At 43.4% G+C, this 26357-nt stretch overlaps 1 protein-coding gene across 1 annotated transcript in view; it reads left to right on the top strand.

The window, feature by feature from the left end:
• LOC138249313 (extracellular calcium-sensing receptor-like) overlaps positions 1-25578 on the top strand; it is a 65872-nt gene extending 40294 nt beyond the window's left edge. Inside the window, exons 4-6 of the mRNA XM_069203271.1 lie at positions 2923-3150; positions 15987-16110; positions 24665-25578. Coding sequence (XP_069059372.1) covers positions 2923-3150; positions 15987-16110; positions 24665-25578 — 1266 coding nt within the window. The remainder of the gene's footprint in view (positions 1-2922; positions 3151-15986; positions 16111-24664) is intronic.
• The last annotated feature ends 779 nt before the right edge of the window (positions 25579-26357 follow it).

Raw genomic sequence — 26357 nt, 5'->3', positions numbered from 1 at the left:
ACATTGGACCAACATACCTCAACAGCCTCATACACTTTTACCAGCCGACCAGACACCTATGCTTTGACTCATTCTCCCATACATCCTCCACATCAGGAGGTTGCTTGTTCTCCTACATTGCACCCAAAACATGGAATGACCTCCCCAGAATATTAAAGCCTCCTCCTCACTTCTTGAGTTCCACAAGAAACTGAAGCCCTGGTTGTTCGAATAAATCTGTGGGAATCATATGCCCAATCACCTGCTCACGTACCTGGATACACGTACAGGTGATTAATAGCGCTCTACAAATCCACCTATAACATAGCATAACTTAACATAACAGAACATAGTGTAATGTAGCATAACATAACATAACGTAACACAGGGTAATAACAGACATTCCCTCAACTGACACAACTACTGATGGAGCCCATTACGGTGAGTTTTTGATACGTATAATTGTTATAGTCATTTATGTTTTGACAAATTTGGTGGATCATTGCCTACTTTAATGGGAAGATGGCTTATTTTCTTCATGGAATGTTTTTGATAGTTCTTTGGCCAATACTCAAGATTTGTTTTGTATCATTCTTTTCACCTTACACTGACTTGTATAGCACAATCATTAGTAATGAATCTAGAATTCCTCTGATCTCACTTTTCCTATAATAATGAGAAACACTGTCTTTTTTCCAAACACATCTAATTTTTAGGTCTCACTTGTCTGTTGCTTAAGACCTATTGACTCCAATACAGTACATAGAATGGGTTTTGGACATCTTGTCAATGATTGGATGACTTTTTTGTCCATCTTGGATACCTGCTCCTTGTTCAATAACTTCCGCATTTTGTGTTTGCCCTGCCCCTTGACTTTTGCTGCTAACCAAAATATTCTTGAGAGACCTTCCATGTGCCACTGGCATGGACAGTTCCTCCTCGGTTTTCGTTTTCTCAGTAACATGCTTCACAGACTGTAGTGGGACAGGAACTATCACTAACTCTTTTGTTCCTATGATGAACTGCAGATTGTTTAGTCATTAGGGCATAAGGGGTTAAAATGTCAGCTTATTGTGAGTGGACAAAAGAGCAGATAATACCACTGAAGGAGTTCACCTTAAAAGACATTAGAAAAACATTGGTATGTTCAACTGAATCGTTTTCTCACCACCCGTTTCCATTTCTTGTTGTTGTTCCATCACGTTTGCAGCACAAACAGGAGCATATGACCACTGTACTATTTTTGATTACTGCAGTAATTTTCTGTATAAAAATGTGCAGTGTAGATTTCACTGTGTGGTCTGTCGCTATATCATTTCTATTTTTATATTTATCATCAATTCATTTGACTGAAAAGTGCAGCTTTTTGATCGATTCTCAATTCACTAACCCCTTGCAATGGTGCCCTAAATTGAAGTTTTTCAGATGAGCCATGTTTTTTTTTTCAAATATCAATATACCCGCTTTCAATGTATCACCTGGGGTTTACAAAAATCTTGGCATTCATCACAAGTACAGGTAGGTGAAGAAACATTTTAAGAAGATGGGCGGGAAACAGAAAACTTTGAGAAGATGAGATGAAACATAGAATTGGTAAGACAAAAGGCCCTTGAGAAGATGGTGAGATGAACCCTAGCAGAGGAAGGATAATAATAAGGTTGTGATGGGAGAAAGATTACTGTAGAGGGAATGGAACAAGTAAAAGCTAAAAGAGGAAGAAGATGTGCGGAAAAGAGAGGGGAGGCTAAGAGGAAAAGAGAGTGGACAGGGTCCCAGGCGTAGCTAGGAGAATATTGTGATACGCTGACAAAGAAATAAGGTACTACTGAGCATGTAGTGGGAAAAAGTGATTAAGAGTAGATAGAAAAGAAGAATGAATAATTTACAAGGAAAATTAATTTAGGTGGAAGTAGAAGAGGAAGAATAATGAAGGCTAATGTGTGGTTAAAGGAGCCAAAGGGAGAAAGAAATGGGGCAAGACACAAGGTGGGGGAGAAGGATGCTGAGTATAGGCCAAGGAATGAGACTATGACACTGAGAGATGATAGGAGGATGCTGAGCAGAAAAAGGAGACTGAGTAAAGAAATGAGCTAAGTTCCGTCAGCAAAAACAGCTTGCTGTTGGGAGAAGAAAGGAGGCTCGAAGATAACAAAAGTGGACAGGGCACCTTGGGGAGATAGAATGAAGGATGAGCAGAGACTAGAGGCTAGGCGACAGTAAATGAGGACAGTTCACTGGTAGACAATTGAAGACTGTTGTGAGGAGAAAGACTTTTGGGGAACATGAACGAGCCCAGAACCCTAACAAAAGATGGGCAGCTGCTGAGTGGATGAAGGAGGCTGGTAGACAATGACAAGTAATTAGGAAGCGATAAGAGCAAAGAAGGCTATTAGAATATAATAGTAGAGTTAGATAAGGAATGGCAGGGAGTGACATTAGAAGCTATAGGATATTGTCTGGATGATGTACTAGGTTTTTCCAAAGGGCAAACACGTACAAATGATATGAAACTAGAGAATAAGGGTGAAATAGGAAGGATAAAGACTGTATCATTAGCAGTAGGGAATTACATGTTTGTCCTTAAAAGACAATAATAGATTAAACAAGGCTAAGAGACTAACAAAAGTCAAAGGGAATGAGGGTTACACTAGAGGGATGTAAAACATAGTGAAGAGTGAAAGAAACACAAGTCTAAGAGAATAAGTCAACAGAAGAGCATAAATGATAACTACAAGACAAACCAGGACAATAAAAGAATCAGTAACAGGACTTTGGTAAGGGAGGTGGGTGTGAGCTGGGAAAGCATTGGGAGCTAATATTAGGTGAATGGAACAGGAGAACCATTAAAAGAGCAAATGTGGTGAAGTATCTCACAGGCTAGATGATGAAAGACAGTAAAGACATGGCACTATATGCATGAACCTGTTGTTTCACACTTTCTAGACCCTGCATTACCTGAAACAAATGGAGTTTAAGTCTCACAGTGGGGATAAGATATTCTTTGATGGCAATGGAGACCTTCGCACATCTTTTCACATCCTGAATATTCAGGTATCACAAAATGAGGATTTCCGGCTTGTAAAGGTAGGACAAGTGGAAACTACAGCTCCAGGAGGTAGAGAAGTTTCCATCAACATGAGCGCCATCCTGTGGAGTGATGGATCCTCTACGGTGAGTGTTGCATGGTTAAACAACCTCAAGTAAATTATGTTTTTAATAAACAGCAATAAAAAAGTGCCTTATTTTCTGTGAACATGCCTGAACTGTTAGGGGCAGTTACCATATACTGTACATAATAATATCCTGGAGCAGGCAAAAAAAAGAAAATCCCAGATGTGAGTCCCTTACTCACTGTGCCATAGAACTAAACTATACTTCATTGATGAGACCTAAGTAGTTTTCTACCAGCACCACCGGTATTTTAAAGTCCTGGCTGGTGCAAAAATAAACAAAATCACCTAAAGCTGGTATTCTTAGCCCTTATCTGTACATGCTTCAAACAGCCAATATACACAGAAAGTACTTTTAAATGTGTTACAAAGCTGCGTTAACAACCCCTGACTAAGATTTAAACTATACAAAGGCAGAAAAGTCATATTAAACATTAATACATATAATTTTGTTTATAGTACTACTGAGTATCAAGTTCGAGCCTTTGCAGACCTTTATAACAACAACAAATGGCCAGTATTTTTCTCTTGGAAAGTTGCAAACCCTCCCCACACAGCCCCATATTGTTGACCAAGAGAAGGCCCACATGTGAATGGGCTTCCGCTAATGGGATTTGCCTCAGATTTGAGGTGCTCAGCAGACTAGAGGAAAATTCTGTGGGACCTGGGATGGCCCTGCAAAGTTTGAGAGAACTGCAGCATTTGGTGGATTGATGGTCATCTAGGTCTCAGCTCCATACTTAAACTGTGTTGACACTCAAGAGCCATGCTTGCCTTGCTGTTGCAGCACTCCCAAGAGGGCCACTCGTCCTTGAATTCAAGGTGCTGGAGTATCCAAGGCCCTGCATCTCTGCTGAAGGCTGGTCATCATTATTAAAATTGCCACTTGTGCAAAAGTCACATTAAACTTACTTGAGCATGAAGTTGGGATATATGCATCAATTCTTTTTATATCTTGAAGTATCAAATTTAGTATTGGCATTCAGAGTTAGTGTAGACTTGCCAGCCTGTAAATCTTTGCTCACCAATGGGGCTTCTAGCCTTTCCATAGGTAAAATGACAATGCAGGGTTTTTACTGTCAGGTCATGTAGAGTTAAGAAGCACATGCCTGACTTTAATATAATGCACTCTGTATTTAAGGCTCAGTAGGCTTGCCTTGGGGTGACTTACAAATAATTTAATAAGGAATGTTTGGACTTTGCCACTACTTTTAAGTGGTAAGGTCGATGTAGCAGTAGAAAACTGCTCCGGCAGCCAGCACTGGCAGGCTGGGAGTCATGCTTTGCTTTCACACAGGTTGTGGCAGCATAAGTGATGCAGTCCACGGGAGAAACTTTAAATTACAGACGATATGTAGGGGGGGGCAGAAACCTCTAGGCGCCAGGGCAAAAAAAAATTTGTGTTTTTTTTTTTTTGTTGTTTCTTTTTTTTAGAGATGGGGAGCGACCCATCAGGCAAGGGTCGCTCCCCTGGGGGTCAAATTGTATTTAGACCATTTCTGCCCCCCTGGGGGCAGATTGGCAGATTTTAGGTCAATCTGCCCCCAAGGGGGCAGAAACCACTAGGCACCGGGGATTTGTTTTTTGGCGCCAATGTCACGCAGGGGGAGCGACCCCGTAGGCAAGGGTCGCTCCCGGGGGGGGGGGGGTTGGGGGGGCAAATTTATTTTAGGCCATTTCTGCCCCCGGGGGGGGGGCAGAAACTTCTAGGTGCCAGGGCAATTTTTTTTTTTTGTTTGTTTGTTTTTTTAGAGATGGGGAGCGACCCATCAGGCAAGGGTCGCTCCCCTTGGGGGGCAAATTGTATTTAGGCCATTTCTGCCCACCCCCCCGGGGCAGATTGGCCGATTATAGGTCAATCTGCCCCCAAGGGGGCAGAAACCACTAGGCACCTGGGATTTGTTTTTTGGCGCCAATGTCACGCAGGGGGAGCGACCCCGTAGGCAAGGGTCGCTCCCGGGGGGGTGGGGGTTGGGGGGGGCAAATTTATTTTAGGCCATTTCTGCCCCCCCGGGGACAGATCGGCCTATTATTAGGTCGAACTGCCCCCAGGGGGGGGGGGGCAGAACCCTCTAGGCACCAGGGCAATTTTTTTTTGTGTGTTTTTTTTTTTTTGTTGTTTCTTTTTTTAGAGATGGGGAGCGACCCATCAGGCAAGGGTCGCTTCCCTGGAGGCAAATTGTATTTAGACCATTTCTGCCCCCCTGGGGGCAGATTGGCCGATTTTAGGTCAATCTGCCCCCAAGGGGGCAGAAACCACTAGGCACCGGGGATTTGTTTTTTGGCGCCAGTGTCACGTAGGGGAAGCGACCCCGTAGGCAAGGGTCGCTCCCGGGGGCGGGGGTGGGGGCTGGGGGGGGCAAATTTATTTTAGGCCATTTCTGCCCCCCCGGGGGGCAGATCGGCCTATTATTAGGCCGAACTGCCCCCGGGGGGGGCAGAACCCTCTAGGCACCAGGGCAAATTTTTGTATTTATTTTTTATTTTTTGTTTGTTTGTTTTTTAGAGATGGGGAGCGACCCATCAGGCAAGGGTCGCTCCCCTTGGGGGGCAAATTGTATTTAGGCCATTACTGCCCCCCTTGGGGAAGATTGGCCGATTTTAGGTCAATCTGCCCCCAAGGGGGCAGAAACCACTAGGCACCTGGGATTTGTTTTTTGGCGCCAATGTCACGCAGGGGGAGCGACCCCGTAGGCAAGGGTCGCTCCTGGGGGCGGGGGTGGGGGCTGAGGGGGCAAATTTATTTTAGGCCATTTCTGCCCCCCCTGGGGGCAGATCGGCCTGTTATTAGGCCGAACTGCCCCCAGGGGGGGGCAGAACCCTCAGGGCAAATTTTTTTGTTGTGTTTTTTTTTTTTGTTTGTTTGTTTTTTTCGAGATGGGGAGCGACCCATCAGGCAAGGGTCGCTCCCCTGGGGGGGCAAATTGTATTTAGGCCATTACTGCCCCCCTTGGGGGCAGATTGGCCGATTTTAGGTCAATCTGCCCCCAAGGGGGCAGAAACCACTAGGCACCTGGGATTTGGTTTTTGCCGCCAATGTCATGCAGGGGGAGCGACCCCGTAGGCAGGGGTTGTTCCCGGGCAGGGGCAGGGGGGGCTTGTGGGGTCAAATTTATTTTAGGGCATTTCTGCCCCCCCCCTCCCAAGGCCGGCTGAGCTAGAGGCCAAACTCCACAGGTAGGCACTTTGCAAAAAACACCTCTGTTTTCTGTGAAAAAATATGTTCTGTCCACGTTGTGTTTTGGGCCATTTCCTTTCGTGGGCGCTAGGCCTACCCACAGAAGTGAGGTACCATTTTTATTGAGAGACTTAGGGAAATGCTGGGTGGAAGGAAATTTGTGGCTCCTCTCGGATTCCAGAACTTTCTGCCACAGAAATGTGAGGAACATGTGTTTTTTTAGCCAAATTTTGAGGTTTGCAAAGGATTCTGGGTAACAGAACCTGGTCCGAGCCCCGCAAGTCACCCCTCCTTGGATTCCCCTAGGTCTCTAGTTTTCAGAAATGCACAGGTTTGGTAGGTTTCCCTAGGTGCCGGCTGAGCTAGAGGCCAAAATCTACAGGTAGGCACTTCGCAAAAAACACCTCTGTTTTCTTCCAAAATATTGGATGTGTCCACGTTGCGCTTTGGGGTGTTTCCTGTCGCGGGCGCTAGGCCTACCCATGCAAGTGAGGTATCATTTTTATCGGGAGATTTGGGGAAACGCTGGGTGGAAGGAAATTTGTGGCTCCTCTCAGATTCCAGAACTTTCTGCCACAGAAATGTGAGGAACATGTGTTTTTTTAGCCAAATTTTGAGGTTTGCAAAGGATTCTGGGTAACAGAACCTGGTCCGAGCCCCACAAGTCACCCCTCCTTGGATTCCCCTAGGTCTCTAGTTTTCAGAAATGCACAGGTTTGGTATGTTTCCCTAGGTGCCGGCTGAGCTAGAGGCCAAAATCTACAGGTAGGCACTTCGCAAAAAACACCTCTGTTTTCTTCCAAAATTTTGGATGTGTCCACATTGCGCTTTGGGGCGTTTCCTGTCGCGGGTGCTAGGCCTACCCACGCAAGTGAGGTATCATTTTTATCGGGAGACTTGGGGGAACGCTGGGTGGAAGGAAATTTGTGGCTCCTCTCAGATTCCAGAACTTTCTGCCACAGAAATGTGAGGAACATGTGTTTTTTTAGCCAAATCTTGAGGTTTGCAAAGGATTCTGGGTAATAGAACCTGGTCCGAGCCCCGCAAGTCACCCCATCTTGGATTCCCCTAGGTCTCTAGTTTTCAGAAATGCACAGGTTTGGTAGGTTTCCCTAGGTGCCGGCTGAGCTAGAGGCCAAAATCTACAGGTAGGCCCTTCGCAAAAAACACCTCTGTTTTCTTCCAAAATTTTGGACGTGTCCACGTTGCGCTTTGGGGTGTTTCCTGTCGCCGGCGCGAGGCCTACCCACGCAAGTGAGGTATCATTTTTATCGGGAGACTTGGGGGAACGCTGGGTGGAAGGAAATTTGTGGCTCCTCTCAGATTCCAGAACTTTCTGCCACAGAAATGTGAGGAACATGTGTTTTTTTAGCCAAATTTTGAGGTTTGCAAAGGATTCTGGGTAACAGAACCTGGTCCGAGCCCCGCAAGTCACCCCATCTTGGATTCCCCTAGGTCTCTAGTTTTCAGAAATGCACAGGTTTGGTAGGTTTCCCTAGGTGCCGGCTGAGCTAGAGGCCAAAATCTACAGGTAGGCACTTCGCAAAAAACACCTCTGTTTTCTTCCAAAATTTTGGATGTGTCCACGATGCGCTTTGGGGTGTTTCCTGTCGCGGGCGCTAGGCCTACCCATGCAAGTGAGGTATCATTTTTATCGGGAGATTTGGGGAAACGCTGGGTGGAAGGAAATTTGTGGCTCCTCTCAGATTCCAGAACTTTCTGCCACAGAAATGTGAGGAACATGTGTTTTTTTAGCCAAATTTTGAGGTTTGCAAAGGATTCTGGGTAACAGAACCTGGTCCGAGCCCCGCAAGTCACCCCATCTTGGATTCCCCTAGGTCTCTAGTTTTCAGAAATGCACAGGTTTGGTAGGTTTCCCTAGGTGCCGGCTGAGCTAGAGGCCAAAATCTACAGGTAGGCACTTCGCAAAAAACACCTCTGTTTTCTTCCAAAATTTTGGATGTGTCCACGTTGTGCTTTGGGGTGTTTCCTGTCGCCGGCGCTAGGCCTACCCACGCAAGTGAGGTATCATTTTTATCGGGAGACTTGGGGGAACGCTGGGTGGAAGGAAATTTGTGGCTCCTCTCAGATTCCAGAACTTTCTGCCACAGAAATGTGAGGAACATGTGTTTTTTTAGCCAAATTTTGAGGTTTGCAAAGGATTCTGGGTAACAGAACCTGGTCCGAGCCCCACAAGTCACCCCTCCTTGGATTCCCCTAGGTCTCTAGTTTTCAGAAATGAACAGGTTTGGTATGTTTCCCTAGGTGCCGGCTGAGCTAGAGGCCAAAATCTACAGGTAGGCACTTCGCAAAAAACACCTCTGTTTTCTTCCAAAATTTTGGATGTGTCCACATTGCGCTTTGGGGCGTTTCCTGTCGCGGGTGCTAGGCCTACCCACGCAAGTGAGGTATCATTTTTATCGGGAGACTTGGGGGAACGCTGGGTGGAAGGAAATTTGTGGCTCCTCTCAGATTCCAGAACTTTCTGCCACAGAAATGTGAGGAACATGTGTTTTTTTAGCCAAATCTTGAGGTTTGCAAAGGATTCTGGGTAACAGAACCTGGTCCGAGCCCCGCAAGTCACCCCATCTTGGATTCCCCTAGGTCTCTAGTTTTCAGAAATGCACAGGTTTGGTAGGTTTCCCTAGGTGCCGGCTGAGCTAGAGGCCAAAATCTACAGGTAGGCCCTTCGCAAAAAACACCTCTGATTTCTTCCAAAATTTTGGACGTGTCCACATTGCGCTTTGGGGCGTTTCCTGTCGAGGGTGCTAGGCCTACCCACGCAAGTGAGGTATCATTTTTATCGGGAGACTTGGGGGAACGCTGGGTGGAAGGAAATTTGTGGCTCCTCTCAGATTCCAGAACTTTCTGCCACAGAAATGTGAGAAACATGTGTTTTTTTAGCCAAATTTTGAGGTTTGCAAAGGATTCTGGGTAACAGAACCTGGTCCGAGCCCCACAAGTCACCCCTCCTTGGATTCCCCTAGGTCTCTAGTTTTCAGAAATGAACAGGTTTGGTATGTTTCCCTAGGTGCCGGCTGAGCTAGAGGCCAAAATCTACAGGTAGGCACTTCGCAAAAAACACCTCTGTTTTCTTCCAAAATTTTGGATGTGTCCACATTGCGCTTTGGGGCGTTTCCTGTCGCGGGTGCTAGGCCTACCCACGCAAGTGAGGTATCATTTTTATCGGGAGACTTGGGGGAACGCTGGGTGGAAGGAAATTTGTGGCTTCTCTCAGATTCCAGAACTTTCTGCCACAGAAATGTGAGGAACATGTGTTTTTTTAGCCAAATCTTGAGGTTTGCAAAGGATTCTGGGTAACAGAACCTGGTCCGAGCCCCGCAAGTCACCCCATCTTGGATTCCCCTAGGTCTCTAGTTTTCAGAAATGCACAGGTTTGGTAGGTTTCCCTAGGTGCCGGCTGAGCTAGAGGCCAAAATCTACAGGTAGGCCCTTCGCAAAAAACACCTCTGTTTTCTTCCAAAATTTTGGACGTGTCCACGTTGCGCTTTGGGGTGTTTCCTGTCGCCGGCGCTAGGCCTACCCACGCAAGTGAGGTATCATTTTTATCGGGAGACTTGGGGGAACGCTGGGTGGAAGGAAATTTGTGGCTCCTCTCAGATTCCAGAACTTTCTGCCACAGAAATGTGAGGAACATGTGTTTTTTTAGCCAAATTTTGAGGTTTGCAAAGGATTCTGGGTAACAGAACCTGGTCCGAGCCCCGCAAGTCACCCCTTCTTGGATTCCCCTAGGTCTCTAGTTTTCAGAAATGCACAGGTTTGGTAGGTTTCCCTAGGTGCCGGCTGAGCTAGAGGCCAAAATCTACAGGTAGGCACTTCGCAAAAAACACCTCTGTTTTCTTCCAAAAATTTGGATGTGTCCACGTTGCGCTTTGGGGTGTTTCCTGTCGCGGGCGGTAGGCCTACCCACACAAGTGAGGTATCATTTTTATCGGGAGACTTGGGGGAACATAGATTAGCAAAACAAGTGTTATTGCCCCTTGTCTTTCTCTACATTTTTTCCTTCCAAATATAGGAGAGTGTGTAATAAAGACATCTATTTGAGAAATGCCCTGTAATTCACATGCTAGTTTGGTCACCCCGGAATTCAGATATGTGCAAATAACCACTGCTCCTCAACAACTTATCTTGTGCCCTTTTTGGAAATACAAAGGTTTTCTTGATAGCAATTTTTTACTCTTTATATTTCAGCAAATGAATTGCTGTATACCCGGTATAGAATGAAAACGCACGTCAGGGTGCAGCTCATTTATTGGCTCTGGGTTCCTTGGGTTCTTGATGAACCTACAAGCCCTATATATCCCCGCAACCAGAGGAGTCCAGCAGACGTAACGGTATATTGCTTTCGATAATCTGACATTGCAGGGAAAAGTTACAGAGTAAAACGTAGAGAAACATTTATGTTTTTTTCACCTCAATTTCAATATCTTTCTTTTTCAGTTGTTATTTTCTGTAGGAAACCCTTGTAGGATCTACACAAATGACCCCTTGCTGAATTCAGAATTTTGTCTACTTTTCAGAAATGTTTAGGTTTCTGGGATCCAGCATTGGTTTCATGCCCATTTCTGTCACTGACTGGAAGGAGGCTGAAAGCACAAAAAATTGCAAAAATGGGGTATGTCCCAGTAAAATGCCAAAATTGTGTTGAAAAATTGGGTTTTCTGATTCAAGTCTGCCTGTTCCTGAAAGCTGGGAAGCTGCTGAGTTTAGCACCGCAAACCCTTTGTTGATGCCATTTTCAGGGGAAAAACCACAAGCCTTCTTCTGCAGCCACTTTTTCAATTTTTTTTTAAAAAAACGAAATTTTCACTGTATTTTGGCCAATTTCTTGGCCTCCTTCAAGGGAACCCACAAAGTCTGGGTACCTCTAGAATCCCTAGGATGTTGGAAAAAAGGACGCAAATTTGGCTTGGTTAGCTTATGTGGACAAAAAGTTATGAGGGCCTAAGCGTGAACTGCCCCAAATAGGCAAAAAAAGGCCTGGCACAGGAGGGGGAAAAGGCCTGGCAGCGAAGGGGTTAATAAATTTAAATATATAATAGTAAAGATATTTTTTTTTAACTTTGGGTGGTATTTTTAATTATATTTCAGAAAAATGATTTTTTTAGTTTAGAATATTCAAAATAATTCGATTTTTAATAAATAACTTAGCAATGCCGTGAAATGCTATTATATTGTTCAACATTTAAAATAAATAGATAAAACATTAATATTTAACTGAACAATATTTTCTCTATTTTTTCAAACGTTTAATTACATTTTGACCTTTTCTGTATATATTACCATGCGGAGATCACTGGCTCAATAGCGAGGAATGCCAAATACGGTTAAGTTGCTACTAATAATAACTTTGGAGTCAGATTTGACAATTTTACTAACTCTACCCTCAGTTTTAGGGGGTGGGGACATGTTTACACTTTTGAGAAACCTAACATTTGTGTAAGTTTAAGAGTAAATGTGCAGATGTAGATTTATTCATGAGCAAGTTTACCTTTGTGTACAAGCCCCTAATTCCTTCGGCAACACCAGGATGGTTCAAAGGGCTGGAGTTCGAAACACGTATTCTCAGGGTACCCCTGATTATTTACTTCTACCATGGAATTTTGTGTACTAGGACAAAGATGCTACATTCACCTGCTGCTGCCCTTATATTGCTCTTACATATTATATGTATATGTGTAGTTGTACAAAGATGCTACATTGAAATGTTACTGCCACTGTAATGCTGCTACATATTACATATCTTAAGTTGTAGCCGAATATAGCCTTTGCTTTCATAGTTACTTGTATACAAATTTAAAAAATATTAATGTCTGGCAATTGCTTTTACCAGGTGGACAGACCTTTTATGGTACACACTGATCTTACACCTCCTCCTCAGTGGTCGGCTCCCATAAAGATTCCTTTGGTGTTGCACTGACTTTTGGCATGCAGTTCATTATCTCCTACCATTTGACACGTGGCCAAGAAAATGTGGATCATATCTCTAGCTTTGGTCCTACCTAGTGTCTGGGCTCCTGGTGCGGTGTTGAGGGGGTCAAGAGGGGCTACGATATTTATCTCAAATCCACCTATACACAAGAACAACTTTTTTTTGGTACCCTTGCAGAAGGAGCACCACACCCAAAAAGTAAAACATATGCCTACACTCTCCGATGCAAACTTCCATTAGAACATATTCATTATAAGGACAAGGCTGTCCCTGAATTTGTTGCCTCCCACAGGTGGAATGACTGTGTGTCTTGGCTAGCCAAAGATTCAGCCCACCACAAGCAGTTAGTTCAGTGCTTACGTTTTGAATAGGAGACCATGGAAGACAGGGGGGTCTAAAGATTTTAACCAGAGAACTGCTCTAAACACTGAGGCCTTCACCATGTCACCTGCATAGCAAACTGGCAAAAAAGGAAGAAGGAAGAGTGGTAAGGCCTTGGTATAGAGGCGTTGAAACTGACTGCTTCATTGACAATTGCTCCATGACAAAAACCCTATGGAGCTCCTTCCTATGGGACATTACAACCCTTCTGTCCTACCACATTTAAAAAAATGAAGGGAGAATGTATCTTCTAACTGTGAATGACCTCTTTCTTCATGATGTCTGGTGAGGAAGGGGTACAGTACTGGGCAATGTTTTAGCCACTGTATGTTACTCACACTCTATATTCTACATATGTCACTACTTTACAGTATAATATATATTTTTACTGTTAATATATTAACATCTGCAGTTTGAACTATTTCGACAAAACTTCCTTTGTACAATTCACTGCTATCCATTGGGTCTTTACTCTGTAAAAAATGCATAGCTAACTTTACAGATTGCTTCCATGAAACTGCCAAAATAAGTTCAGGTGCAACTTTTGTCAGCCTCTATAAAAGTCTGTTGGTAAAATAGGTTTGAAATCTACAACTTCTAAGGGGATTTTCTGGTGGCTCCCACCCGAAGTTTAGGAACCATTTATGTTGGTGCACCCTGCGCGGTTCTCCTACCATACTATAAGGGACAAAGTAAATCTTTGCAAATATTCCCTAACACAGAAGTAATACTGTAAAAAAGACAGCTAATTCTTGCAACTTTTATTTAATGTTTTAAATATTTTTTCAAAATAGGTGGAAATATTTAGTATTGCTAAATACTCAAATTTTCAATTACAATTTGTGCCTTGTGTTTAGTGTTCAGTAATTCATTTTTAAATTAATTTCTTTTGGAGCACGGTGCCGCTACAATTTATTTCTTTATTTAATTATTTTAGAAATTACAATTATTTGTGTTTTCTTTGCTAAGCGATGGACACAAATTGCAATAGGTGGCAAGAGGAGCTTGAGTAGCTTTGTAACTGGTGGCAAGAGTTTTATTAATAAACATTATTGGGGGCAGTCTGGGTCATGCTTGTGCTATTGATTGTAGTTTTGATGTTGTTGGCGGGGGCTCTGAGTAACACTCTCTTCCTTGGTCATGAAGAACATGAAGCAGGAACAAAGTGTGATCTTACGGTCCCCCCGCAAATGTACCTATTCCACTCGGGCTGTAGATCCATTGTCTAAGTCTTCAAAAACAACTTGAGTTGCTTATCTTTCAAATGCCCTTTTCCAGCTGCTCTCCTCACACAGCCTTTGTGGAAAGTGATGGCTCTCACAGCAGGTAGCAATTGACGTGACTCCAAGCAGGAGCATTCAAAACATAGGCCCACTGAAGTGAGTTCTCTGCACCTGGCTACTATCACCTTCTTGAGGCAGTAATCAGAGATAGACTAATGGGTAAGGTGTGTCTAGCCCCTTCCTCACCTTGAACAAAAGCAACTGTAGTCCCTACCTTTAACCAACCTGCTTCCAAATAGCAGTCCTTGGGAAATACTAATCAGAAGACCTTTGCTAACAAGCACTTCATAGAATTTCCAAAGGTAGCCCTGTCTCCATCCATCCACACTAGTGTCAGATGTAGCTGGGCACTCAGGGCAGGGTATCATGACTTTGTACCATGCAGCAGGCATTTCAATCCCAAAAAGAATGATCCTAAGAATGTAAAAGTCAAGACACATGCCTCCCTCAGTCCAATATATAACAAAGATAACACAGCTTGTTGACCTGTATTGTGTATCATTTTGATTAAAAACAGAATTTTTGTAGTTGAGAAAATGTAGGGATCTTTTTTTAATTGCATGCTGATCAGTTCTTAGACTGTTTTGGGGTTTCAGTTTGTCACAATCATAGTTATTTTCAATAAAAGATTCTATTCTTACCTTCAAACATTTTTCTTTGCGGCCTTGCTTCATTTCTGTGAAAGTTTTATTTGTTTATTTTTATATGTGCATGTGTTATAATCTTTTAACTATTGTATTTGTGTTCAATCCCCGCCCCTCATGATAAAGGATCTTCATGGTAATTTATAGAATGTTGCACTGAAATTTTTTTGAAAAAACAAGCAGAAGTCCTATATGATTTTTTTTTTTTTTATCACATCTCCATAGTAGCTTCTCTTCTCTGTATATCTTGAATAAGAGTTAGATCATAACTGCTCTTCTTTTCTGCCCTCTTCTACCAAATTGTGGACAAACTGGAGCTTCTATAGCTGCTATAGCCGGAAAAACTAATTAACCAAACTTTCTTAGAAGTATAAAGCTTGACCAACTCTCCAAACCGTGAACATTTGGGTTGTTTGGCTGGTGCTCTCCTTCATTGAGGCACAGCACCTCATAGGTGGTCTGGACGAGGTCCTTTGCTGCCCACGAAGGACCAAAAGTGAGTCCATCATGTGTGCTTTTGCCTGAAGTAAGAGCTGTGTATCCCAGGAGCTCCAGAGACATGGGTGTAGGGGTGCCTGGTGTATGTCCACACAAACATTGCAAAGTGTCAGTTCCCTGGATTATTGTGATGATGCTATGGTCCATATTAAATATTTTGTGCTCTCTCAGGAGTGGATGTTGTGTCTGAGAGCTCTGTCAGGATAGGCATTTTGGATTAATGATCAAGATTAGAGTAATCAAAAGCTTTTGAGTGCTGTGTGGCTTGTGGTGGTATGAGGGGGTGGCTTGTGTAGTCCTCCCTGTTTTCAGTCCTTAATGCTATGGCTCTAGCAATCATGACGGGTAAATAACTTGGAGTGTCTACCACACTGTGCAATGGGATGCTAGATCAATCCATTCTCTATGCAGGTGAAGCTGCAGTTTCAGCATGCTCCTTTTTGAAATGGTCAAAATGGTTATAGAGAACACGGGTGATCATCCTTGTTCCAGGAGGGCATATTCCATGCCAGAATTTCAGGATAACCACTGATTCCATAAATGTGTCCCATTTATATTGACTGATGTAGAGATTCTGAAATCTGCCACTGACTGGGCACTCCTGGATCTACATTGGTCTAGAAAGTATAAAGATGTGAGGATCGTGTGGAAGGTTGATGACCAACAAAACATATGTCAAGATATGGGGGTGCTTCACATCTGACTTACATTATTGAAATCAATGAACAGAGCCAGGAGTAGCGTCTCAATGTCTCTGATGATTTCCTTTAGTTTCCTCTTTGCTTCTTCTCTAGAGGCAGGCCACTGCTCCTCTAAGTCTTTCCATCACAGAGCTCTTTGTTTCTCCTGCAGATATCACACATTGCCTGATGCATCAATTCTCTTGTCACTAATATGCAGGTCCCACGCTCTGTGTGCAGTGACCCCTGTCCTCCGGGGTACAGAAAGGCCGCCAGAGAGGGGGAGCCGCTGTGCTGCTTTGACTGTCTCCCCTGCTCCCCAGGAACTATCAGCAATGACACAGGTGGGCTTGTGCTTTAAAATATGTCATAACGCGAAATGCCAGTTATTGGTGGCAAATCAACACAGCATGAGCAAGTTTTTGATACTATCTGTCCATTTACATGAAAAAAGGTTCTCTAATGTAACACAGCAGCACTACATTCAGTTGTTTGCAGCTCCTGGTTATTACATTTTGCTCAGGGACAATCACATTTATTTATCAATTTTATGATTAACTCAATTTTAACAATTGTGTTGATCAAAGTCCTATTTCGACTTCCCACAAATAAGACACAGATGTATAAGGAGTAAATGCAGATTTTCACTATAGTGCTGAGGAGGCGGAAGAGATAAGCAGGAGTTGAGCATTGGGGTTAGTCTCAGTGAGGTAGAACTTTTATTGCACTTTCAGAGTTAGGAGTAAAATTGAACAAAGTAAAAAAAAACTGAACACAAACAGTGGATGCCAGAGATAATGACAAAGATGCTACGCCAAATGCTGCAACGTTATCATTTACAGTTAATTAAACCCATATCAATATTTCCAAAAAGCACACCACACTTTTAAAGGTTTGTTAGTCTCTGGAGTACAGAAGCCAAACAAGTATTGGCAAAGCCAATAGGTCTGGCTTTAAAGGAATATTGTAGGACAATGTAAAGTGGTCGAAGTAATCAGAACAGAAGTAGATATGTGTTTGTGTGAAAGCAAAACACTGTAGAGGTATATTGGTGTAAGTTAAAAGGTCAGGTGATAGTTGCACTGTCAAGCCAGGTCTAAAAATCCATGTAGGTCAATGACTGCGCTCCCCCCATCTGTGCTGCTGCCAGAGGCAAAAACAACATAATTACCTTGCTATTTAAGACATTTTAGCAGCATTTCAATGCCATGTGTGTGCCCCTGGAAGTTCATGGTTACGCAGCTGGATAAATAAACAAAATGACCACAGTTGCGTGGCGTGCAAGCACTTTTTTGTAGAAGCACTCAACTTCTACCCAATCAAAACATGTACTGCTGGCTCCTAACATCTGGGTGGAGCCAAAGCCCCTCTCCAGTTCTGCTCACATAATAGCCTGGCGACAGCTGCACAGTCAAGCCAGACCATCAAAAAGAAACTAGAAACAACTAATACACTGAAATGCAACTTTAAAATCAACTAAAAATACTCTAGTGTTAGTTGATACATAACTGTCCATGCTGTACGAATATAAGGGTGGCTAAAAGATGCATGAGCGTTTTAGTGAGTAAATGCACCTTACATGACACAGAAGGCAGTATTTCTAGCATATTATAATGGATGATTTTAATGCCACATTTCCATGCAGGAGTTTGCCCTTCTTACAGGGCTTACTAAAGCAACCAATTCCTAGCTGGCGCCTGCCAACGCATAGTGCACTGCCTTGCCAGTCGTGGACTCTGTCATAGGCTTTTATAAAAACTCATGCAAAAATCACTGCTTTGTCAATGCCTACCCTCATGACTTACAAAAGAATAGAAACCACTGCACTGGGCCCATGGCACAGCTTTAGCCCAGGCCTGCCAGGTTTACCCTGACTGCTGTACTTAAACATTCATAAATTAACATGCTCACTGTTCCCTACTCCAGAGAGCACTCTGCACAAACTATGAAAAGTGTAATGGATTAGGTAAACTTCACATCACCTGAAAGGTGAATAATTCTAAGCTAGTTTGCCCAGGACTTCTCCAGACTTCTCTGGCCAGTAACAGCTTGGACACTTCCAATACATTTAGCATTCAAATGGCTTATACTTCTCATGAAGATTGAAAAACACCATGTAGGAACCTGGACGGTGCAGAGTTGGAGTTTTGAAAGCCTTGATGGCATTACCAATGAGTGTGTGATCACTTTGTGTGAGGGAAGAAATGGATTTGATTAGTTAGTGATGTTGTTGATGTAAAGCTTCACTAATGAAGGTAAACCCCAGTGGTAAGATATTTAGGAGTGCCCTAAGTGCTATAATAATTATGAAAAAAAACTTTCTTGTGACTGGTGTATGTATACAAGGCTGACTTAACTCTGGGAGCCTGGAAATATTAGTCCTAGAAGCGTATGATTTGGAAGTGAGAGCAAAGAGATATTTGCCCACTAAAAAGAAGCTGTTCAGAAACTGCTCTTCATTTTATTTGTTTTCTCCTGGCTATAGTTGTGTCAGGATACTCTGGCTAAATCCTGTACAGAAGAATATGGGTGTCAGATATGTTATTGCTGCTCCTTTGGCCCACCATGTAATGGGATACCTTAAGGCAATAGACTGTGTGTCCAACCACTCCTGAAATATTACTAAGGCCTTCCTTATCCATATTTGGGATCACTTTTCATATTGAGGTTGAATTGTTAAACATTAACCAGTATGAACATTTAAATCATGTCTGTATCATATTCATATACTACTTTGCAGTACAATGTTATTCACCACATATATAACCAAGAATGTACAAAACTTATCATAAAATCTATATGTTGTTTTATAGTGGTTTGAAGCTTCCTGTGGCATTGGATATGTTTTCTAATTTATGGCTCAAGTAGGGCCACAAGCCAGAAGACTCAGGGGCCAAATCACTACAGGCCTCCACACTTGTGGTGGGGATCTGCACTTGTGGTCGGTCCTGCACTAAAGGACCTCCGCAATGGCTAACCGCAGTACGGAAGTCCTACCGTGAGAACCCCGCCAGCAAAGCTTTTGCTGGTATGCTGTCAGATGGCGTTCTGCTGTGGAAAACATTACACGCTGTAACTATGAGCCCTGAAGAAGTCAGTTAGGACGAAACTCGTTGGTTATGGCTATGGATTATTTACTTTCAATTTGGATGAAAAAAGAATAGTGATTTTACAAGACATAGGGGGTCATTCCTACATTGGCGGGCGGCGGTTGCCGCCCGCCAAGCGGGAACCGCCGAATGACCGCACCGCGGTCAAAAGACCGCGGCGGCCATTCTGGCTTTCCCGCTGGGCCGGCGGGCGACCGCCAGAAGGCCGCCCGCCGGCCCAGCGGGAAACCCCCTTCTACAAGGATGCCGGCTCCGAATGGAGCCGGCGAAGTCGAAGGGGTGCGACGGGTGCAGTGGCACCCGTCGCGATTTTCAGTGTCTGCTTTGCAGACACTGAAAATCTTAGTGGGGCCCTGTTAGGGGGCCCCTGCAGTGCCCATGCCAGTGGCATGGGCACTGCAGGGGCCCCCAGGGGCCCCACGACACCCGTTACCGCCATTCTGTTCCTGGCGGTGAAAACCGCCAGGAACAGGATGGCGGTAAGGGGGTCAGAATCCACATGGCGGCGCTGCTTGGATTCCCTGGGCCAGGGGTAAACCGGCGGGAAACCGCCGGTTGCCCTTTTCTGACCGCGGCTTTACCGCCGCGGTCAGAATGGCCAAGGAAGCACCACCAGCCTGTTGGCGGTGCTTCCGTCATTTTACCGCCAGGGTTAGAATGACCCTCATAATTCTCGAACAATGTGATTTGTGAAAATATGGGTTAATAATTCTCTGAATACTAATAGATACTTAGATGTGCCGGGTCCTCCTTTCAGTATATATATATATATAAAAACCTAGTGGCCGTCACTAGGTAGCTATAGATAGGACCATGTTTCCATAGAAAAAGCATTTTTGGACTTGCTTATATCTTTTTGCGCCGTTTCATGAATCTTCACAAAATTTTCTCAAAAAAGTGTTGCAGTGATTCTTGTTGTGTATGGAAAGGTTGGTGGTGATCCGTCAAGTGGGGGCTGAGAAAAAGGGCGAGTGAAAAAAGTTGTGTTTCTCGTGTTAATTCCCATAGGACCTTTAGATACGTCTACAACCCGAACCACTGGATGGAATTGCACCACATTTGTCAGAAAGCTAGCTGTCGGTATGCAGATTGTGCTTTCACTTATTTGGTGGAAATCTGTTCAGTAGTTTTTGAGATATTTAGGTAAATCCAAATGTGTATATCTCTGGCCACGGAACTTCGCGATTATTCCGTGAATATTTCACGAAAATTAATGTATTTTCATGAATGCACGTGCAAAAAGAAGTGGTGTGATTGGCTGACTGCAACCTGACCAAAAGGTTTCGGCTGCCATTTTATTTCACGTGACAAGGTCCCCAGGAGTCAAAATCTGAATTGAAAGTGGCATAAGGGGTCAGGGTGAAGGTACCCTGACCCCAGGGGTGCAATATTAGGGGCAAATTATGGAATTAAAATAATTTTGCAGCACAATGCATGATATTCACAAATATTTGCAAGTTTTCGCAAATTGTTCACAAAATATTCTCAAATGTGAAAAGATTTGAAAGAAAAAACACATACTCATTCATACACTAATTCATTAACTCATACATGCACTAAGAGACTCATGCGCCCACTCACACACCCACTCACACATTCATGCACTCACTCAGACCCACTCATAAACTCACACCCACTTTCAGACCCACTCAGAGACTCACACACCCACACACTGATCCACTGAGAGAGACAGGCCCTGCTATGCGATCAGCCAAAGGCCGTGCATGGGCTTGGGTGGTTTTAAGAGTTTGGCTGCAAGGCCTGGCTAAGGCCAGGCCTTGCGATCAACCCCCACCATGAACGGCTGAAGGCGGTGCATGGCTGGTTTGGAATAACATATATTCATTTAAAATACTTTATGTTAAAAAAATATAGAAATTCACTGAAAAAAACAAAGGTTACAGGTGGTTATTGTTAAGTTCTGAATTTACTCATACAAACCATAGAAATTCAGCGGTTATAGTTAGATTTCTTTTAAGAAACTATAGCTGGCGCCCTAAGGTAACTATAACTTGCGCCTTCACCATGGACAGTTTTCTTATCAATAATATTATTGCAAATGTGGCAGTGATAATATCAAAGATGCTATACAAGATCTCATCAGTGATATAATATGTGGAGTGAATGGCGAAGGCACGAGTTATAGTTACCTTAGGGTGTGAGTTATAATTTCTTGAAGGAGCTCTAACTATAAATGCTGAATTTCTGTGGCTTTGTACGAGTAAATTCAGCATCTAACTATAACGTCCCTGTAGGCTTTATTTGTTCAGTGAAAATATATATATATATATATATATATGTATGTATCTATATCTAAGTGAATATATCTATATCTATATATATATATGTATATATATATATATAGATATATATATATAGAGAGAGAGCGAGAGAGAGGTATAGAGAGAGAGATTTTCACTGAAAAACCGAAGGTTATAGGGATGTTATAGTTAGGTTACCACTTCAAACCTACAAAACCAGTGAAATTCAGCAGTTATAGTTAACTGAGCTGACTATAACTTGCGCCCCCCATAATGCACTGCTTATGACCTCACATATTACATCACTCATGACATGGTCAGGGACATCACTGATGACATCACTGATGGCATCTAAAATGACTTCAGTGAGAGGGGATGAGAAGCCACCCACTCCACATTTCTAAAGATATGTCCCTGGGACATGGCCCACCCGGGGGCTTCATAATAGCGTGGGAGCACCCGCTTTGTTTCTTTTTAAAATTTTATGGCAGATCTGCTGTGGATCCGTCTGTAAAACTTAAAAAAAAATGCTTTTTAGCCCTGGTGCGGTCCCTTTGGGACTTCACCACCAGAGCTAAGGGGTCAGGGTGTTCGTACCCTGGCCCCTTTTGTATTTTTTAATATTTCGAAGCTGAGTCCCAAGATGGATGACAACACTTCTGTTGTTGAAGTGTTATCAGCCCCCCGGACATAGCTGTTTGCTGTGGCCTGGCTGAAGCTTTATAGCTTTATATATATATATATATTAGCCCTTTATGTGCTAACTGGGACTGCAGGGGAGCTTCATGGAGTCCTTCACAGTCCCTGATTAATTTTTTTATATTTTTTTTATTTATTTCGTAATATGTCCTTACTGGCTATCTGGGACTGTGGGGGAGCCTCAAGGCCTACCCCGTGGTCCCTAACTATATTTTTTCATTTATTTTGTAATATGCCCTTATGGGCTACCTGGGACCACAGGGGGACCGAGATCTATCTTTCTGCCAAATTTGGTGTAATTTTGTCCAGTGGTTTAGGCACTATCGCTGTTGAAAATCCCTATGGAGAAATGAATGGGGAGCACATTTTGCCCCCCCGCTTTTTCTCTGCCCCGGTTAACAGATCACCCTGAAACTTTACAGACAGCAGCTGTAGTGACCACTGTTGTTTGTACGAAACTTTTGGGACGATTCATCAAACGGAGCTTTCAGGTTTACAGTGACGCATAAATTATGCAAAAGAGAAGAGAGAACTCTGGGTAGTTGGTAGTTCCCAAGTTTAGGTGGCGAGCAGTTCCAGTATAGAGCTCCCTACAACACGTCTGAAGAGCTATAATGGTAGCGAAACACTTGACAGGGATTGCTTTTGCTCATTCCAGGTTGGCTTGGATGGCATTTAACCAATTTACAGCTGTTATATTGTGCCTGGAATGGTGAAAGGCCTTTGTCATTTACCGCTCTCCAAGAATGGCACTGTTCTAATCCTATGCTTAAAGACTTTGCTGTATAAATGACCAAATACTTTGGCCCTCATTTTGACCCTTGTGGCCTTCTGACTGTCAGGGTTATTGTGGGGGTATCACCACCAACAGGCTGGCGGTGTATACCGCCACATTATGAGTGTGCCGCTGCCAACCCGCCACATCTCCACTCATACCACCATCGCAGTATGAACCCCCGGGCCAGAGATGTTAATCTCCGACCCGGCGGTCCACAGAAGACTGTCGGCGGCATTATGAGCCGGCCTACCGCTATGGTTTCCGCAGCGGTAGCACTGCCAGGAAAACCATGGCGGTAGGGCTACCGGTGACAGGGAATTCCTTCGCTGTCACTGGTAGACGGCTCCCACATCCTCCCAGCAATCACCTAACCCCCTAAAGTCACAGCACACCCCCACCCCTAGCAATCACCTGACCCCCACCCTCTACAGTCACAGCACCCCCCCCCCCCACCCTGCATCCATGCACTCGCACCATGCATACACCCATTCACCTCTACTTCCAGACCGGCATCCACTCACACACATCCATACACTCATTCACTCACATTAATCCATATACGCATTCACTCACACTCATCCATACACGCATTCACTCACACATACTCACACACATTCAGGCATGCATCCACACTAACATGCTCACACGCATACTCCAACGCATATGCACTGACATGCAGACACGCACTCACTGTAGCATTCATACACACATTCACTCACATGCATACAACCACACATACACCACAACACTCACAGACGCATTCACACACCCACACACACATTCATACACACACGCAGACACCACACACACACACACAACACCTTCCAACCCCCCTCTCCTATCAGACCTGCGAGGATGTTGTCTGGCAGGGAACGGGAAGGGGCGCTGCTACCGCTGGCAGCACCCTGCCAGCAGGACACCGCCAGGCCGTACTAATGGTCATAATACGGCTGGGGGCATCCTTCTCGTGGGGCGGTGCAGGTGATAGCACCGCCCAAGCACCTCCACCCGCCAACATGGATACTGCTGAATTTCCCCCCACATTGTGGCAGAAATCCAGCAGTATCCATATTATGGCAGGCGGAAGACCACCAGCACTGGCGGTCTCCTGGCACCCGTGGGTTCGGTGGTCTTAAGGCGAGACCGCCAAAGTTATAATGAGGGCCTTTGTCATTTTCTACCTCAGCATGGATGGCACTGTGTTAATCCTCTGCTTAAAAACATTGCTAGAAAGGCACACATTGGAGGAGAGCAAATCTAGGGAGTCACAGTATATATATATGTGTATATATATATATATACACACTGGTTTAATTTCAGTGTATGTTTAGCTCTCTGTCTAACTGGCCATTTTCATCAAGAGCCCTGGTCAATTGAAATTACAATTGTCTCAGATCTTTAGCTGTGCTTCTAGCTATTTTGCAGTTTCCCTTTAGTGTTTTCGACTTTTTGTGATTAATTTTTTCGCACCAGCTCACAGCATTGCCAGCCATACAATGATTTTTCACTATGTGAGATAGTATGTAATTAATGAACTATTTGCTTCATGAGTATGGGTATGTGATTATGCATGACTATGAGTAGGGTTGTATGTGCTTTCCAAAATTTCCTAATTAACCCTACTTTCACTGACTGAAAATATACATTTATGCAATGATGGTTTGCATGTATTTTTCAGTTGAGGTCCCGCTACACTTGTCTATGAATCCTTTTAAATATGGTAAGATCTGCCTAATAAATAAGAGTGTAAGGCCTTTCATATTACAGTTAAGAAGTGACCAACCACTAAAGGTATAAACCAGAAAACATGTGTAAGTCTAAATCTGGTTCTTTTTGACTCAGTTTATTGCATGTTGCATCACAATGCTCGCATGTAGTCTAAACATAGAGAAAGATCGGAATTAATCCAGTTGCATCTTCCAATTAATAGATGCTCATTCATTAATGTGCTGTTTTCTTATCCATCCAGGCTCTGATGGAGAGAATTCTGAATTGTTCTACTGTGAACACATCTCAAACAGCACTAACATTATTTTCATTATCTTTTCAGATATGATCTTGTGCATTCAGTGTCCTGACAGTGAATGGTCCAATGAGAGGCTTGATGGATGCATCCAAAAAGTGATAGAGTTCCTTACATTTGAAGAGCCTTTGGGTTTTATAATCACCATCTCTGCCACCTCACTGACCTTACTAACTGTTACTGTACTTCTTGTTTTCATTAAGTACCAAAATACTCCGATTGTCAAAGCCAACAATCGTGGGCTCAGTTACTTGCTCCTCATTGCCCTCATATTCTGCTTTCTCTGCTCCTTTATATTTATCAACCATCCAAGAGAGCTCACCTGCATGCTACGGCAAACTGTATTTGGGGTCATTTTTTCCATCAGTGTATCTGCAGTACTGGCTAAAACTATAACTGTTGTTATTGCTTTCAAGGCAACAAATCCCAGCAGCTCTGCCAGGAAGTGGCTTGGATCAAAGACACCAAGTTGTATAGTGGTCTTTGGTTCACTGGTCCAAATTATCATCTGTGCTGTTTGGACAGTGAAGACTCCTCCATTTCCAGAATTAAATATAGAATATTTTAAAGAGAAGATAGTTTTTGAGTGTAACGAGGGAGACACAATGTTTTTCTACTGCATGCTGGGATACATGGGCCTCCTGGCCACAGTCAGCTTTATAGTGGCCTATCTCTCAAGGAATCTGCCGGGAAGCTTCAATGAGGCCAAGCTGATCACCTTCAGTATGCTGGTGTTTGTCAGTGTGTGGATCTCCTTCATCCCGGCATACCTGAGCACACGGGGGAAGTACATGGTGGCTGTGGAGGTGTTTGCCATCCTGTGCTCCAGTGGTGGACTGCTGGGATGCATATTCTTTCCAAAGTGTTATATCATTCTGTTAAGGCCACATATGAATTCTAAACAGTTTATTGTTGGTAAAAAAATAGACAACAAATTTTAAGATTGAATAAGGACACTCCAGAGCTATCATGTTTCAGTTAATGTGTTACGGAATGTTACAGTACCTGTTGAACATAATCTTACCTTACCTAGCCTCTTAATTCTATCTATAAATGCATTAACACATTGTCATTTCAGTGCACACCCTTCACAAGAATGTTAGCAAAATTCACATTGCATTTAAATTCATTGGTAAATTCAAAAAAGGTTGCTAAAATATTTTATAATTAAACAATACATATGTTATATCTTTAGATTTTTACATTTGTGTTTCATTATTAAATTGTATTTGGTTATATATTTAACTATTTTAATGTTTAAATAATGTAATTTTAAGTTATCATTATTTCCATTAAGACCCAAGCTCCATTTTCTCTATGGGATGGTGTTGTAGTAACTGTGGTTGGCCAAGTGTGGTGCTGGATTTGCTGCAGCTCTGAGCTGGATATATTGACTGCTGTTTTGGGTCCCTTTTGGCTGCAGTTACTTTAAGAAGCACAGTTTGTGAAAAGCAGAATGTTTATTTTTTGTGGGTGGGTGCATGTCACTTCTCATAACCTCCCCAACACTTGTTAAGCCCCTCCTTACTCCTGCCTAATCCCCTCCCATTTAGTAGTAAATATGTCTCTTTCTCCAGCCACTCCCTCTGGTCCGTCTACATTTACTACTAAGTAGCAAACGTCAATGTGTGAGGATCTCCCTATAGAGAGGGGAGGTGGAGGTAGAGATTTACATTCGTAAATTGTGAATAGCATGTTGTATCACGTTAGTCCTACTCTA

The sequence above is a fragment of the Pleurodeles waltl genome, chromosome 8, assembly GCF_031143425.1.
Source record: "Pleurodeles waltl isolate 20211129_DDA chromosome 8, aPleWal1.hap1.20221129, whole genome shotgun sequence".
In the NCBI taxonomy this organism is placed as follows: Eukaryota; Metazoa; Chordata; class Amphibia; order Caudata; family Salamandridae; genus Pleurodeles; species Pleurodeles waltl.
This window is presented reverse-complemented; position numbering and strand designations above follow the sequence as displayed.